Below are 18154 nucleotides of genomic sequence, written 5' to 3'. Positions count from 1 at the left end.
AAAAAAAAAAAAAAAACAACTTTATTGTGGTAGAGCATATGTTTACCATCTTAGCCATTTCACAGTGTGCAGTACACTGGCATTAGGTATATTCATGTAGTTGTGCAGCTGTCGCCACCATGAATCTTCGGAACGTTTTTCTGTTCTCAAACTGAAATATTTATTTTATCCATAAAAAAGACACCCCTACCAGTCTTCATCCACGGGCATTTTTATGATCCCTTCCTGTTCTGCAGCTTCTTTTGGTGCCCAAATTACATCACATTTCTTGCTGAAATCCAATTAAAAATAATTGACACATCTAGGGACATCAGACCAACAATGGCAAAACACAGTACCAGGAAACAGAAAAATGAAGTGTTTGTCACAGAAATGCTACAGGAGTGCAGCTTACAGGAAGCCACAGCTATGTTAACATTTCTTCCTGCCCCAAGTTCAAAAACAAGCTGGACAATCTCAAGGTGACTGAATTTTCCTGCCATGGAGTCATAGATGTCTCTTGGGTTTGTTTTCAAGATCTTCATATTCAACTCACACCTATTATCACACCTATTATCCTCTGGGAGGCTAAGGCAGGTGGATTGCCTGAGCTGAGGAGTGTGAGAACCAGAGTGAGACATGGTCTCTAAAAATAGCTGGATGTTATGGTAGGCACCTGTAGTACAGCTACTCGGGAGGCTGAGGCAAGAGAATCACTTGCCTATGAGTTTGAAGTTGCTGTGACACCATCACACTCTACCCATAGCAACAATGTGAAACTGTCTCAAAAAAAAACTTCATATTCAGCTGGGTGCAGTAGCTCATGCCTATAATCCGAGCACTCTGGGAAGGTAAAGACAGGTAGGTGGATTGTTTGAGCTCAGGAGTTCAAGACCAGCCTAAACAAGAGGGAGAACCATCTCTACTAAAAATGGAAAAACCAGCCAGGCAGCAAGCGTCAGGTGCTTGTAGTCCCAGCTATTTGGGAGGTTGAGGAAGGAGGATTGCTTGAGCCCAAGTGTTTGAGGTTGCTATGAGTTATTTTTTTTCATTATTATTATTTTTTTTAGAGACAGAGTCCACTTTGTTGCCCTCAGTAGAGTACCGTGGCATCACAGCTCAAAGCAACTTCCAACTCTTGGGCTTAAGCAGTTCTCTTGCCCCAGCCTCCTGAGTAGCTGACACTTCAGGCACTTGCCACAACGCCAGCCTATTTTCTTTTTGTTGATGTTGCAGTTTGGCTGGGGCTGGGTTTGAACCCACCATCCTCGGTGTATGGGGCCAGTGCCTTACTCAATGAGCAACAGGCGCCACCCTGTTGCTGTTGAGTTATGATGACGCCCTCACGCTCTATCCAGGGTAACAGCATGAGACTCTTATCTCAAAAAGGAAAACAAAAAAACCTTCATATTTAGATTTCTAAAGAATCATCTATCTCTTACTGGTACCACTGCTTCACACTTTGGCTTCTGTAGTAGACTGCTTCTCAAACTCTTCCCAAAGCTCCTTTTTGAAGTCCTCTGGTAGGCGCTAATTTATCTGTTTCATAGCTTCCTCTTGCCTCTCTTTTTCTTCTTTGGGGATGTTATCTGCTGGTGCTATATCCCCAGCGATACATTCTGCCATATCATCAACCAGGATAAGCCATACACATTGGTCTTTGTTAAGGTGGTCATCTTTGTTCACCATCTGGTACATCTTATCTGATAATGCTCTCTCGCTGCTTAACATTTACTCAGCCAGTCAGTGAGACCCTCTTGAGTTGTCCCACCAGTTATAGTATCTGCAGCAGGGACCTGGCCCACAGCTGGAGGAGGCCAAGGCCTTGAAGCCACTGATCCACCAGAGAAAAGCAGGTGGAGTGGTGAAACTCCCCCTCCACCCCTTCCTCTTCTTTCTCCCCTTTCTCTCTTTTTCCAGTCACACAGTATTTGTGCATTCATGACCAGCTTATTTCATTTAACATAAAGCCCTGAAAGTTATCCATGTTATAGCATGTGTCAGAATTTCCTTTTTTTTTTTTTTTTTTTGATACAGATCCTCAAGCTGTCACCCTGGGTAGAGTGCCATGGCATCACAGCTCACAGCAACCTCCAACTCCAGGGCTCAAGCAAGTCTCCTGCCTCCACCTCCCAAGTAGCTGAGATTACAGGCGCCCACCACAACGCCCACCACAATGCCTCTATTTTTTTTTTTTTGGTTACAGCCATCATTGTTGTTTGGCGGGCCCCGGCTGGATTCAAACCCGCAGCTCAGGTGTATGTGGCCGGTGCTTTAGCCGCTTGAGCCACAGGCACTGAGCCAGAATTTCCTTTTAAGGTGAATAATATTTTCATTGTATGGACAGACTACATTTTGTTGGAATGGATAATTATTCTCTCATTGTTGTACACTGGGTGGTTTCTGCCTTTTGGCTGTTGTGAATAAAGCTGCTGTGAACATAGGTGTGCAAATACCTTTCAAGACCATGCTTTCAATTCTTTGGGTCTGTACCCGTAAGTGAGATTGGTAGACTATCTCTGTACATTTTTAAGTCAGGAAGTCACATGATCTGATTTACACGTTTTTACAAAATCAGGTTTTTTGAGACAGTTACACTCCGTCACCCTGGGTAGAGTGTCAGAGCATCACCTCACAGCAACCTCAAACTCCTGGGCTCAGGTGATCCTCTTGCCTCAGCCTCCCAAGTAGCTGGGACTACAGGCACCCACCACAATGCCCGGCTAATTTTCCTATTTTTAGGAGAGAAGAGGTTTCACTCTTACTCAGGCTGGTCTTAAACTCCTGAACTCAAGCAATCCACCCACATTGGCCTCCCAGAGAGCTAGGAGTACAGGCATGAGGCACCACACCCAGCTCCTTTATGTCCTAAAGTTAAAAAAAATCTTTAAAATTTTAAATAATTAATATAGAACATGTATGCATATGACCACAGTAACAATAGTAGCTTACATATGACAAATTTAGGAAATAGTTTTAAATAATTAAGATTGAAAGAAAACAGCAAAAATTTTACAAACTTGGGGCTTGTTCCCAGGAAGTCTACCTTAATCCTACATCAACCAGGTTCAGTTCCAACACAAATCTGAATGCCTTCAAAAACCTGGGTGCCTGTGGCTCAGTGGGTAGGGTGCTGGCCCCATATACCAAGGGTAAAGGGTTCAAATGTGGCCAAACTGCAACAACAAAAAAATAGGCAGGCGTTGTGGCAGGCGCCTGTGGCTCATTGGGTAGGGTGCTGGCCCCATATACCAAGTGTGGTGGGTTCAAATCTGGCCAAATTGCAACAAAAAAAAATAGCCAGGCGTTGTGGTGGGCACCTGTAGTCCCAGCTTCTCGGGTGGCTAAGGCAAGAGAATTGCTTAAGCCCAGGAGTTGGAGGTTGCTGTAAGCTGTGTGATGCCATGGCACACTACCGAGGGCCATATAGTGTGACTCTGTCTCTACAAAAAAAAAAAAAAAAAACCCTGGGCTTTAGGCATGCACAGGTGTCATCTTGCCTTGAAAGAGCACTTATTTTTGAGGGAGAAACATGGAGGAAAGCAAATGCTGGTGGTGTGTTTCCTGTAGGGCTAAACATGTTCTGCACAAGAGCTAGTGCTGCCTGAAGGCGTCACACCAGTCCCACTTAAACCAGCAGCTATACCATTTAGTCAGCTGCCTTTTGCGGGTTGTGGGAGACCTCTGGGAAAATCCCCTATGATAGGCTAAGACCAGGTGTGGTGGGCCCCACCATGTCCTAGTCTCTAGACTAGGAGATTTTGCATATGTGATTAAGGACCTCAAGATGAGAAGAGTATGCTGGATTATCCAGATATGCCCAATGTCATCACATGGTCCTTAGGAGGGAGAAGAGTCAGATGTAGTGATGGAAGTGGACATTGGAATAATACTGGGCCATGAGCCAAGGAATGTGGGCACCTCAGGAAACAGGAAAGGACATGATACTCCCCCTGGAGCCTCCTGCAGGAGTACAGAATTACCAACACCTGAGTTTAGCCCCATGAGACTCATTTTAGACTTCTAACTTTCAGAACTATATCATACTAAACTACTGTTATTTTAAGCCATTGAGTTTGTGGTAATTTGTTAGGGTAGCAATAGGAAACTAATGTCTGGGATAACAGCACTGCTGACAACCTTCCCATGTGAGAAACCAATGGGGTAACAGACTGATTTCAGTACTTTTTGAGAGATGCTCACTGCTCTGCCTCTTTCAAAAGAAGATAGGATGGGCCTACAGCATGGCTTACACCTGTGATCACTAGCACTCTGGGAGGCCAATGTGGGTGGATTGCTTAGAGTCAGTTCAAGACCAGCCTGAGACCTTATTTCTACTAAAAATAAAAAAATTAGTTAGGCATTGTGGTGCACCTATAATCCCAACTACTCCAGAGGCTAAGGCAGAAAGGAGGATCACTTGAGCCCAGGAGTTTGAAGTTGCTATGAGCTATGATGATGCCACTATACCTCACCCAGGGTGACAGACTCTGTCTCAAAAATAAATAAAAAAATTAATAAGATAGACTGCATATGAGCACAGAGTGTGGTTTCTCTTAGCCCGCTGCTGAGAAATCATGCATGCTTGCTATGTTTCTCTAAGAAACTTCATCCTTAGTCGCCCAAGCCAGGTGAGATTTATCACTCTGCCTATTGGTTTGTTTTCTGCCCTGAGGAAATCAGATGAAGAGGACATACCCGTAACCTCCCTTTTTTTTCCTGTCTCAAAAGATCATTTTTAAATCTTGGAATCCTTCCTGCAGTTTCCATTTCATTGTGATCAGAAAAGAACAAAGTCAGTCATGATTGGGAAAGCAAGCACTAAGGCATTACTGCATTTGCATTTTGGCATCATATCAGTCCAGTTTTATAGACTTTATGGGTTCATTTTGCTTGGATACAATTAAAATATGATTTGGGGCTTGGCACCTGTGGCTCAAGCAGCTGAGGCGCCAGCCACATACACCTGAGGTGGTGGGTTCGAATTCAGCCTGGACCTGCCAAACAACAATGACAGCTGCAACCAAAAAAATAGCTGGGTGTTGTGATGGGCACCTGTGGCAGAAGCAGGAGAATCTCTTGAGCCCAGGAGTTGGAGGTTGCTGTGAGCTATGATGCCATAGCACTCTACCCAGGGGACAGCTTGAGGCTCTGTCTCAAAAAGAATAATAAATAAATAAAATATGATTTGGTCAAAGGACTCAGACCTAAGCATAGGAAAAAGTGTTTCTTTCTCTTAGAACTATTTGCAACCCGTCTAGCCATTCGCAGATGTAAGTGTTCACCTGCGGGAGACTGAAAATTGCTCCCTGTTAACAGTTTGTGGCAATAGCACTTAGCAAATGTGTTAAGCAAACTTGATTGCAGGCTATGGTGACCCAGGCAATACCAGAAATATGAATTCACATTATGCAGAGAAAAAAAACTTCAGTGAACTCTCCATTTTAACCTAACCCTGACACTGAGAAGGCTGTGCAATGAGATGGCGAAGCCAGTGGCTCAGGAACTTGGCAGACTCAATCTAGGACTCATCTCTTGCTAGCTGAGGGGGTCTTGTCTTCATTTCCCCATTTATGCTAACTCATGTGAAGCTCTCAGAAGAGTTCCACTACAAAGTAATCACAACAGATTGTTAGTACTATGCCTGGTCTCTAGAGCTGAGTCTAGAATGCCCTGAGATCCAGATCCTAATATTACCTCCATCGTGATCAGTGGTGGGACAGGATTCATTAGAAAATGGTGGATTAGAGGTACAGCTGAAATTGTCACCTTTCACATGAATTGTAGGAGCATCCGTCATTTTTGCAAATGCCCTAAAATTTTTTCTTTGGGAATTACTCTATTGTTTTTGTACTTTTTGGCCGGGGCTGGGTTTGAACCCACCACCTCCAGTATATGGGGCTGGCGCCCTACTTCTTGAGCCACAGGTGCCGCCATGGGAATTACTCTAAACCCCACCCTTATGTATTCTGAACCAAAAAAAGTAATTTTTTGAACATCTCAGGGCAAGCAGGGACATGAACAGATTCTTGGACATCCATGTTCATAGCTGTGTGGCCAAAAGTTGGAAATTCCAAATGGCATTGACAGATTAGTGGATAAACAAAACAAGGTCTATAAACATGATGGAGGCTGGGCAAGATGGCTCACATCTGTTGTAATCCTAGCACTCCAGGATTACAGAGGCAGAATTGCTTAGGATCAAGAGACCTGCCTGAGCAACCAGACCTCATCTCTACTAAACATAAAAATAAACAAACAAACATGATGTAATATTCAGCCTTTTTTAAAAGGAAGGATGTAATCCCTGTTACTTGGGAAACAGAGACAGAAAATCAGTTGAGCCTTGAGCCCAAGAGTTCAAGGCTGCAGTGTGGCGCCTGTGACTCAAAGGAGTAGGGCGTTGGCCCCATTTGCCTGAGGTGGTGTAGGTTCAAACCCAACTCCAGCCAAAAACTGCAAAAAAAAAAAAGAGTTCAAGGCTGCAGCCTTGTGCCACTGTACTTCAGCCTGAATGACAGTGAGACCCTGACTCTAAAACAAAGAAACTTCCGACACACTCTACAACGTGGATGAACCCTGAGAATACTGTCTTAGTCCATTTGTACTATTACACAAGATCTCACAAACTGGGTTAGTCTCAAGTTGTCCTCCTGGGTAGAGTGTCATGGCATCATAGCTTCCAGCAACCTCCAACTCTTGGGCTTAAGCAATTTCCTGCCTGAGTTTTTCTATTTTTAGTAGAGTCAGAGTCTCAGTTTTGCTCAGGCTGGTCTCGAACTTGTGAGCTCAAGCAATCCACCTACCTCGGCCTCCCAGAGTGCTAGGATTACAGGCATGAGCCACTACACCTAGCTGACAAACTGGGTTATTTATAAACAATATGACTTTATTTCTCACAGTTCTGGCGGCTGGAAGTCCAAAATCAATGCAGGGGCTAGAGAAAGCCCACCTTTTTGCTTCCAAGGCGCTGGTTGCTGCTTCTTCCTCAGGGGATCACTGCTGTGTCCATGTGGTAAAGGGCTTAAGAACACAAGGGTGAACTCTAACAAACCTTTTTTGAGGGCATTAATTCAGTCATGAGGGTGGTGCCCTGTGACTTAATCACTTCCCAAAAGGCCCTACCTCTTAAAACCCCCAGAATGAGGATTAAATTTTAACATTAATTTTGGATGAGATACCACATTCAAACCATTGATATCATGCTAAGTGAAATAGTCATAAAATAACAAATACTGTATGGTTCTATTCATTTGAAGTACCTAGAATCAAATGTATAGAGACAAAGTAGAATGGGGGTTAAGAGGCGATGGGGAGCAGGAATGGGGACAGACTTTCAGTTTGGGATGATGAAAATGTCCTAGAAATAGATTGTAGTCGTTGTACCAACTAAGAATGTACTTAATGCCTCTAAACTATACACTTAAAAAATGGTTAAAATGGGCTCGGCGCCTGTGGCTCAAGTGGCTAAGGCGCCAGCCACATACACCTAAGGTGGCGGGTTCAAATCCAGCCTGGGCCCGCTAAAAACAACAGTGACAGCTGCAACCAAAAAATAGCCAGGCATTGTGGCAGGCGCCTGTGGTCCCAGCTACTTGGGAAGCTGAGGCAGGAGACTCGCTTGAGCCCAGGATTTGGAAGTGGCTGTGAGCTGTGATGCCATAGCACTCCACCCAGGGTGACAGCTTGAGGCTCTGTCTCAAAAAAAAAAAAAAAAAAGCAGGCTGAAGATCATGATTAAAGTTTATTTAAAAAAAAAAAATGGTTAAAATGGGCCGGGCAGAGTGGCTCATGCCTGTAATCCTAGCACTCTTATTAGAGGCACAGGAGGATCACTTGAACCTAAGAATTTGAGGTTATCATGAGTGAGGCTGATGCCATGGGACTCTAGGTTGGGCACTCAAAAAAAAAAGGCTAAAATAGTAAATGTTGTATTAATATGTATTTTACCACACAAAAAAAGTAGGAATAAAATCTGGCTATGCATTTCTTCCAAAACAACAGCAATTGTTCTGAGAAATTAAAATCACCACTTGAGAAGCCACATTATAGTTTATTATGATCCTAATTTAGTCCAAGCTGACAAATGAAATCATCTCTGTTGTATTTTAAGTTTCTTGGGCAGCACCATCTGAAGTCAGTCACCTATTGCCTTTTTTTTTAGAGACAGAGTCTCACTTTGTCACCCTCAGTAGAGTGCCATGGCGTCTGTCACAGCTCACAGCAACCTCTAGCTCTTGGGCTTAGATGATTCTTTTGCCTCAGCCTCCTGAGTAGCTGGAACTACAGGCGCCCGCCACAACGCGCGGCAATTTTTTTGTTGCAGTTTGACCAGAGCCGGGTTTGAACCCACTACCCTCCTTATATGGGGCCGGCGCCCTATTCACTGAGCCATAGGTGCCACCTCACCTATTGCTTTTTAAGCCACAGGATTAAGAAATTTTGGTTTCTCCATTCATTATTTTAGGGCATCTTAAATCACAGTTTAGGGTCAGATATAAGTCTTAACTGGTTGGTCTGTCCTGTCTTTGGGCAGGTAAGCTTCCCCTAGGCCCATATCCGGTGTGTCTGATGTGTCCTGGGCATCTTCACTTCCCCAAAGAAGCCAGGTAGGTGTACCAGAATAGAGCCACCAAATTAGCAAAAAGCACCCGGAACTGCCAAAAAAAGCCAGAGTCAGCCTGTGATCAGGGGGAAGCTGTGATAGTTACCAGACTTGTTGCTCAGCCACTGGTTCATCTCCCCACCCACCACTATATTGCTGTATTTATAGTTTGCACATAGCACCACGATGAGCCCCTGGCTTACAGGCCAACGGGGAAAACAACTATGCAGCAATCACAAAACCAGATCATTGGCCCTAAGCTTCACTGCACACCTGACCTTTGGCTCAACACCATCATCATAGTGGTAGCCCCCTGGAAATACAATTCACAGTGGCCCTCCCTGCTCTCAACCCTAACTTACTATTGTCCCTCTGCCCTGCTTTGATGACCTGAAATCACCTTTGGCCAGGTGCTGAGTCTCCCTGGTATGTGGCTCCTTAAAAAGATCAGTCCCATCCACCTGGTTAACCACTGTGTCCCCATGGTCTAGAGTAGCAGGGCACAGAGTGGACACCCAGAAGCATTTGCTGAATGAACTCCACTGCCCCTTAAGAATGTACCTGTACCCACCTACAATGAGAGCTCTTAACCACACCTCCCAGCTTTGTCCCCAGGCCACCACCCTAGTCCCTCTGCTACCAGCCACTCTATCTCTCTGTCTTTATTTCTAGCTACCTGTTCCTGAGTCCACGGCTGCAGATTCCTTACCCTGCAATTCTATTAGCTCCCTGGGAAAAGCACTACCCGCCCTGTCGCCTCACTTCCCGAGGCTGACTGCAACTGACTCCAGGGGGACAAGACACAGGCATGCAAGGGTCTTCAGACTTCTTGGTCCCTCTGCCCAGAAATCCTATTGTCTTGTCATTTTGCTCCACCTCAGGAAGGTGTCTGCTTATACATGTGTGCAGCTTCTACATCTAATAGATGTGTAGTGCTTGTGTACAGGGTATGTGTGATGCATGCTCTGAGGACCTGCATGATCCTCCTGGGGCACCCTGATATGCTCAACTCCGGGCTGAGCATAGTCTGACCAACTTACACCCCCCAGGACACCTGCAGCCTCACAGAGATCTTTCCCTGTCCCCCCAGGCCCTGCCCTGGTACAGCTGCGCCAGCCCCTCCCTCTGACACAGCGCCCAGCACGTCCAGTGACTGGACAACCCTGACATGGAAAAAGCAGGATAAGGCAGAACCAGCCCAGGAAAAGCCTATGCTGCTCAGCTACCAAGGGCAGAACCCCAAACCCATGGCCTTACCTGCAGTGGAACATAGTTGATGTTGACAAATTGCACGGGTGTCCAGACCCTCCAGTTCATGCGAAGCGCAGGCCAGAAGCGGGCCCGCACCCTGGCCAGTGCATCCTCGGTGTTCTGCCCCTGTGGGGAGGCAGGGTCAGCATGTGGGTGGGGTCAGCCCTGCCAGAGAGGTGGGGCACCTGAGGGGCAGGGGAAGTGTAGTCAGCATGTACTGGGGGAAGGGTCGAACCCCCAGGGGCAGCTGTCATCCTCCCAGGTGCTTGGCAAAAAAGGCAGAATATGGGTTTGTTCCAGCAGAGCTGTGGGGCAAGGGCTGCCCCTCCCCCTCCCTATAGTCCGTCCCATCTCCCTGCATTCCTCCCACACACCCCTACCCTGCAACTGCTACTGACTTAATGGTCTGGTCAGTCCTTTCTTTTTTTTTTTTTTTTTTTTGTTTTGAGACAGAGTCTCACTTTGTTCCCCTTGGTAGAATGCCATGGCAGCACAGCTCACAGCAATCTCCAGCTCTTTGGCTTAGGCGATTCTCTTGCCTCAGCCTCCCAAGTAGCTGGGACTACAGGCAGCTGCCAAAACACCTGGCTATTTTGTTGCAGTTTGGCTGGGCCAGGTTTGATTCCACCACCCTGGATATAGGAAGCCGGTGCCCTACTCACTGAGCCACAGGTGCTGCCCTGGTCAGTGCTTTCAAAATGCCCACAAAGTTGATTCATTCCCCCATCAAAACCAGTCAAGACTTTTTAATAAAATGGACCCCAATAAACTGATTCTAAATGTCACCTGGAAGAATAAATGAGTAAAAAACATCATCTTGGAAAATAAGGGGGGGAGGCCTACTTTACTATAGATTTTGAAAAATACTACACAATTGTGGTAATTAAAATAGTCTGGTAGCAACTGCCAAAACCTCCCCCCAACACAAAATACAATGAAAATGAAAAGAATCCAGCAAAAGAGCAAAGAGTCCAGACAATAGCCTAGTCACATGAGAATATGATAGTTTTCATTGCAAAATCCTGGGTATTGGCTCAGTGCCCATAGCAGTGTTACGGAATTGGGCACATGCACCAAGGCTGACAGGTTCGAACCTGGCCCAGGCCTGCTAAACAATGACAACTGCAACAACAACAAAAAATAGCTGGGTGTTGTGGCAGGTCCCTGTTGTCCCAGCTACTTGGGAGGCTGAGGCAAAAGAATCGCTTGAGCCCAAGAATTTGAGGTTGCTGAGAGCTACTAAGAGTGACAAAATAAAACTCTGTCTTAGCTTGGAGCCTGTGGCTCAAGTAGCTAAGGCGCCAGCAACATATACTGGAGCTGGTGGGTTCAAATCCAGCCCGGGCCCGCCCAACAATGACAGGGGCAACCAAAAAAGAGCCGGGGGTTGTGGTGGGTGCCTATAATCCCAGCCACTAGGGAGGCGGAGGCAGGAGAATCACTGAGCCCAGGAGTTGGAGGTTGCTGTGAGCTGTGATGCTAGGGCACTCTACCCAGGGTAACAGCTTGAGGCTCTGTTTCAAAAAAAGAAAGAAAGAAAGAAACTCTGTCTCAAAAAAAAGAAAGTATAGGAAGTGCTATAGTATAGCACCAAGAAAAAGAACAGCAGATTTGAATATATGAATTTTTAAAACTTCTGTATAGAGAAAAGAACAGTAGTTTTATTTATATAACTTTGAATTTTAACTTTATATTAAAAGACAAAACACCTAAAAAATGGGAAAAATATCTGTAACTTGTACTTGGCAAAGGATATCTTTAACATCCAAATACATAAGTCAGTACAAAACAACACAAAAACAAGAAAAAAATTCAAATACTAATAGAAATGAACTAAAATTCACTTGGTGCAGTGGTTCACACCTGTAATTCTAGCACTCTGTGAGGATGAGGTGGGAGGACCACTTGAAGCCAAGAGTTTGAGACCAGCCTAAGCAATTCAGCAAGGCTGGAATTAATACAAAATTAATTCTGCAATTAATACAAAATATTAGCCCAGTTATTTGAGTGACTGTTACAGTGAACCATGATACCACCTCTGCCCAGGTGACAGAGTGAGACCCTGTTTTCTCTTGGGGGTAAAAAAAAAAAACAAACAAAGGGTGGGTGTAATGAATGGCACTCTGGAAGTCTGAGGTGAGAGGAATGCCTGAGCTCAGGGATTCAAGGTGCAGTGAGCTATGGTGACACTAAAAAAATAAATAGGCTCAGGGCGGCGCCTGTGGCTCAAAGGAGTGGGGCGCTGGCCCCATATGCTGGAGGTGGCAGGTTCAAACCCAGCCCCAGCCAAAAACTGCAAAAAATAAATAAATAAATAGGCTCAGTGCCCATAGCTCAGTAGTGAGGGTGCTGGCCACATGCACCAGGGCTGGTGGATTCAAACCTGTCCAAGGCCTGCTCAACAACAACAAAAATAATAAATAAATAAATAAACAAATAAAAAGGCAAAGTTCATGGAAGAAATACAAAGGCCAAGCCAGGCGCAGTGACCCATGCCTATAATCCTAGCACTCTAAGAGGCTGAGGTGGGTAGACTGCTTGAGCTCAAGAGTTCAAGACCAGCCTAAACAAAAGCAAGAGCGAGTCTCTACTAAAAATTGAAAGAAACTAGGTGTTGCGTCAGATGCCCATAGTTCCAACTACTTGGAAGGCTGAGGCAAGTACATTACTTGAGCCCAAGAGTTTGATGTTGCTGTGAGCTATGATGCTGTGGCACTCTACCCAGGATAACAGAGTGAGACTCTATGTCAAAAAAAAAATAAAAAAGAAAAAAAGAAATACAAAGGTCAGATAAGCATATAAAAAGTTGTGAGACCTTATGAATAAATACATATAAAATATAAATGAAACTAAGGTTTCACCTAAGAGATTGCAAACTACTTAAAAGAAAAACACAGTCATGGTTGTTAAGAATATGGGGAAGCGGCTCAGCGTCTGTGGCTCAAGTGGCTAAGGCGCCAGCCACATACACCTAAGGTGGCGGGTTCGAATTCAGCCTGGGCCCACCAAACAACAATGCCGGCTGCAACCAAAAAATAGCCAGGCATTGTGGCGGGCGCCTGTGGTCCCAGCTACTTGGGAGGTGGAGGCAAGAGACTTGCTTGAGCCCAGGAGTTGGAGGTTGCTGTGAGCTGTAATGCCACGGCACTCTACCCAGGGGGACAGCTTGAGGCTCTGTCTCAAAAAAAAAAAAAGAATATGGGGAAGCAAACCTCCCATTGAGGAAGCAGCAAGAGGATTAAGACTTTCCTCAGCCATAAAGCCTGGAACCTGAATTCTGGCTCAAAGACTGGAAAGTTACATGCCTTTAAGCCAGTCATTTACTGGCTCTGGGTTTCAGGTTCCTTAACTGTCACAGGGGGCCATTATGAGAACTAAGATGACATGAAGTACTCCTTGTAGAGCTCGGAGAAAGGCATGTGCTCGACTACTGTTAGCTGTTGTTATGCTACACTGCTGCAGAGAACACAGACAGACAGCCTTTTTGGAGAACAGTCTCAAAAACTGACCAAACAGGAACCCTTCCTTACATAATGGGGACAGGCACACAGTAGCCTTTCTGATCAAAGAAAACTGGGATGTAGAGGCTTGGGGGTGGGAATGCACAGTGGTCCTACTACATAGTTACATTTCAAATTACTTTGTGCACTTTGGTAACATTTGGCATATATACACAGGTTTTTTGTTTTTTTTTTTTTTTGAGACAGAGTCTCACTGTGTTGCCCTCAGTAGGTGCCTTGACAGCTCACAGCAACCTCCAACTCTTTGGCTTCAGTCATTCTCTTGCGTCAGCCTCCCAAGTAGCTGGGACTATAGGTGCCCGCCACAACGCCCGGCTATTTTTTGTTGTTGTTACAGTTGCCACTGCTGTTTTAGCTGGTAGTTTGAACCTGCCACCCTCGGTATACGGGGCAGGCGCGTACCCACTGAGCCACAGGCGCCACCCCATGGGTTTTTTTTTAATGAAAATATTTTCCCTTTATATTTGGGAGGAAATAAGGAAGTACCCACACCTCTAATGTGTGGTACATTTTGCTTCTTTCTCACTCAGATTTACTAAGAACTTTCCAAGCATTTCTTTTTACTATCAGGGACTTATTAATCATCATAGTTAAGTTTAAACATCTTTCCTAATTTACCCAGTATTCCCTTTAGAAACAAGAACCTGACATGCTGTTTCAAAATAAAATCTGAGTGAAACCATTTAATTGCTGTGATTGGTTAAAACAAATCACTTTCAGGACAGAACACAACCATCTCAGACACACAGAACCACCTGGCCCTTATTTCGGAGATGGTAAGGATCTAGAAGTGCCAGTGAACTAGGAATGTTGCACACATTCCAGAGAATAGCACCTGATGAGTACACATGGACAATTGATTCTGATTTAAGTTTATGCTGATGAGTTGACTCTTCAGAGCACTTACGATGTCGCAGGAGAACTGCGTTCAAACAGGCTTCTGTATTATCACTAAGGGGTCTTAAACTTTTTATACCATGGATCTGCATGCCAATCTGGTGAAACCCAAGATCCCCATTCTCAGAATCATGTTTTATAATGTATAAAATACCTAAGACTAGCAAGGAACCAACTATACTTAAATATAATTATCAAAATATTCAGAAAACATGAAGCCTTTACATCTTTTATATTAACCTGGATGGAGTTGAAACACATTCTTCTTAGTAAAGTACCACAAGAATGGAAAAGCAAGTATCCAATGTACTCAATACTAATATTAAGCAAGCAACGATCTAATACACACCCATGTAAGAGAAAAACTCAATTCAAGTGGGGGAGGAGGGAGGAGAGAGATAGGTGTGCTATTTAATGGGCACAATGTAAGGTGGTATGGTGGGACACAACAATAGGACTCTCCCTATCAAATGTAAACATTATTAACTTAGTTGTTTCTACCCTCACATTAATCTGAAATTAAAAAAAAAAAAAAAAGTTGGGAGGCTGAGGCAAGAGAATGGCCTAAGCCCAGGAGTTAGAGGTTGCTGTGACCTTTGTGACGCCACGGCACTCTACTGAGGGCAATGAAGTGAGACTCTCCCTCTACAAAAAAAAAAAAAAAAAGGCAAAATTCAGAAAACAACTTTATAGAAGACCGATGTATGTGCTTCCTAACATATCCAGTGACAATACCGAATGGCAAATCCAGGCAGTAATGAACATAAATTATATTTCAAGACATCTGTAATATAACTGACATGTGAATTCTACTGGGGACAAATAGGTACTGCTAATCCTACTGTGGTCTGCTTCCTACATTCATAAAGGAAACTGTAAAATTTGAATTTAAGCACAGTGAAAAGTTCACAGACTCTCTGAATTCTATCTACCAGGGATGTCAGGTTAAGAAAACCTGTGCAGAGTTGGGTGTGGTAGCTCATACCTGTAATCCTAGCAACTTGGGAGGATTGCTTCAACCCAGGAGTTCAAAACCAGCCTAAGCAACACAGGGAGACTGTTTCCAAAAATATATAAAACATAAAAATGGGTGGCACCTGTGGCTCAAAGGAAGGGCGCTGGCCCTAGATGCTGGAGGTGGTGGGTTCAAACCTAGCCTCGGCCAAAAACTGCAAAAAAAAAAAAAATTAGCCAGGCATTGTGGCAGGTGCCCACAGTTCCAAATACTTAGAAGGCTGAGGCATAAGGATCACTTGAGCTCAGGAGTTCAAGGCTGCAGTGACCTATGATGTTATCACTGCAATCCAGTGAGACCCCATGTCCTAAAAAAAAGGGGGGGTAAGACACCCCCCCAATGCTAAATGAAGAGCTGTGGTAAGTTCAACAGTAGACACCAACCTCCAGAAAGTTCATGACGAGGAAGAACAACAACAGGAAGGCTGGTGCAAAGAGGAGTCGGTCCAGGAGGAGCCTCTTGACTCCCGCCAAGGGAACCTCAGGAGGGATCCAATGCTCCAGGAAGAGGTAGAAGTAGTGACTCAGCGGCCCTGTGAAGAAGAATCTGACGTCCCAAGAAGGGTGTGAGCCACTGTGGTTCTCTGGCCATGTCCTTCTCTGGTCCAGCTTCACCCTGCCTCCCTGATGTTAAGTTCTGACCACACAAATATATCTTCTTTGAATGTGCTTCAAGCATTCTTTTCGGCTTCTAATAGACAAAGTCATTCCTGTCCTCGATCATTTGCTCCCAAAGCTGTCTCTCCATTTCCACTTGAGTGGTCAGCTTGAATAGGCCCTTCCTAATGGTCTGGCTGACACATGTCCCTGTGCTGTGTCACATTCCAGGCCCTGATCCATTTTTTGCAGAGCATTGTCATTATCTCAGTCTCTTGGTTAGAAGGGGCCCTCTTCTCCCCAGGAGGCAGACCCCATAGATAGGAAAGTAGTGTCTGTGTGTTCACTGCTGTATCCACAGTGACCAGAACAGTGCCTGGCCCTGAGAGGGTGTCAGTAATAAACAAATGGTCACATCCCTGGTTTTAGAGCATTTATCAAACTCTGGGGTAATTAGCAAGGGTAAGACCTGGTGCTGCACACTGACTGATCTGCATTTCCACTATTAATTCTACAGTGTATCTGGAACCCACCCACTTTGTCCACAGGGATAACAGACCTGCTGCTATGTAAAATTCAATAATAAGAAGAGGGGCAGGGCCGAGCACAGTGGCTCACACCTGTAATCCTAGCCCTCTGGGAGGCCAAGGTGGGTGGACTGTCTGAGCTCACAGGTTCAAGACCAGCCTGAGACAGAGCAAGACCTCCTCTCTATAAATAGCCGGCTGCTGTGGTGGGCACCTGTAATCCCAGCTACTTGGGAGGCTAAGGCAAAAGAATCACTTTAGCCCAAGTTTGAGCTTGATATGAGCTATTGACACTACCCACAGCACTTTACCAAAGGTGACAAAGTGAGACTGTCTCAAAAAAATAAAAGGCAGAAACCCAGGGGTCTCTCAACCTCTGGCACTGAAAGTCTTTAAACAAGTAGTTCTCAATTGGGTTTTCCCACCCCAGTGAAGGGTGTTATGTGACCTACAATAGGAATTCTTATTGGGGAGGAGAACTGAAGTCTTGGGGATGGATGGGTAATTGGGTAAGGCCTCCTAGGTGACCCCTCTCGGAGGTGATCACTGCTTTAAATATATTATGGAAAAACCCTGATGCTCAAGTTAGCATAGTTACAAATACAAAAATGGTCTTTGTAAATTCTGAATTTTAAACAAATCACTAGTTGGAAAAGACTTCAAAATAATACATGTGGCTTGGTGTCCATAGCTCAGAGGTTAGGGCATCAGCCACATATACCAGGCTTAAGCCCAAGAGTTTGAGGTTGCAGTGAGCTATGATGCCATGGCACTCTACCTAGGGCAAAAGCTTGAGACTCTGTCTCAGAAAAAAAAAAAAAAAACTAACACCATAGGGGCAGCACCTGTGGCTCAAAGGAGTAGGGCACCAGCCCTATATGCCAGAGGTAGCAGGTTCAAACCCAGCCACGAACAAAAACTGCAAAAAACAAACAAACAAACAAACAAAAAACTAACACCATTATTGGCCAAGATGGATTCAAGTTCTATCTTGAATTCAAGATGATTACAAGATGACTTCAAGATGAATTACATTGGTTAAAAGTCTGAATCATTGTGTGTGTTTTTTTTTTTTTTTTGCAGTTTTTGGCTGGGGCTGAGTTTGAACCTGCCACCTCTAGCATATGGGGCCAGCGTCCTACTCCTTTGAGCCACAGGCGCCACCCAGAATCATTGTGTTTTTTTTTTTTTTTTTTTTTAGATTAATAAAGCATTTGTTGATTCTACAGCAATTTAGCAGGCCCCTAAGAAACCCACCAGAGACCCGCGGAGCTCCAGTAATTTTCTGTTATATTATCTTTCTTGTAAAATACTTCCCCAGACAGAGTCCCCAAAGGGGCTCAAATATCACTGTGACTAACCAAAATCAATGTGCACTCACCTATTGACATTTTTATATAGTTTTTGGATTTAGTATCCAGCCGAACACAATCAACTCCTCTGCCAAGGAGCCGACAGTGAATCATTGTGTTTTTGCAATTCAGAAAGTAGTTCAGAAACTGGACATTTTTTAGAATACTGAAATATTTTTCTAGATGTTTATACCATGAAAATAACAACAGAGGATGGGTGTGGTGGCTCATGCCTATAATCCTAGCACTTTGGGAGGCTGAGGCGGGAGGATCACTTGAGGTCAGGAGTTTGAGAACAGCCAAGACAACACAATGAAAGACTCCATCTCTACAAAATACAGAGGATTTGAGGGTGACAAATTCTCAATATATACCAATAACATTTGTTTGTTATCTTTTTTTTTTTTTTTT

The 18154-nt window shown here is 44.5% G+C and overlaps 1 protein-coding gene across 1 annotated transcript in view; it reads right to left on the bottom strand.

Annotated features, from left to right (window-relative positions):
• Window positions 1-8419: 8419 nt before the first annotated feature.
• PXMP2 (peroxisomal membrane protein 2) overlaps window positions 8420-18154 on the bottom strand; it is a 13090-nt gene continuing 3355 nt past the window's right edge. Inside the window, exons 3-5 of the mRNA XM_003792887.3 lie at window positions 15652-15814; window positions 9842-9961; window positions 8420-8636 (exon numbers count right to left, since the gene is read on the bottom strand). Of these exons, the coding sequence (XP_003792935.1) occupies window positions 8568-8636; window positions 9842-9961; window positions 15652-15814 (352 nt within the window). The 3' untranslated portion in view covers window positions 8420-8567. The remainder of the gene's footprint in view (window positions 8637-9841; window positions 9962-15651; window positions 15815-18154) is intronic.

The sequence above is a fragment of the Otolemur garnettii genome, unplaced genomic scaffold (assembly GCF_000181295.1).
Source record: "Otolemur garnettii isolate 467f Iridium unplaced genomic scaffold, OtoGar3 scaffold00062, whole genome shotgun sequence".
Classification (NCBI taxonomy): domain Eukaryota; kingdom Metazoa; phylum Chordata; class Mammalia; order Primates; family Galagidae; genus Otolemur; species Otolemur garnettii.
The sequence above is the reverse complement of the archived record's forward strand: the minus strand, read 5'-3'. Positions and strand labels throughout refer to the sequence as shown.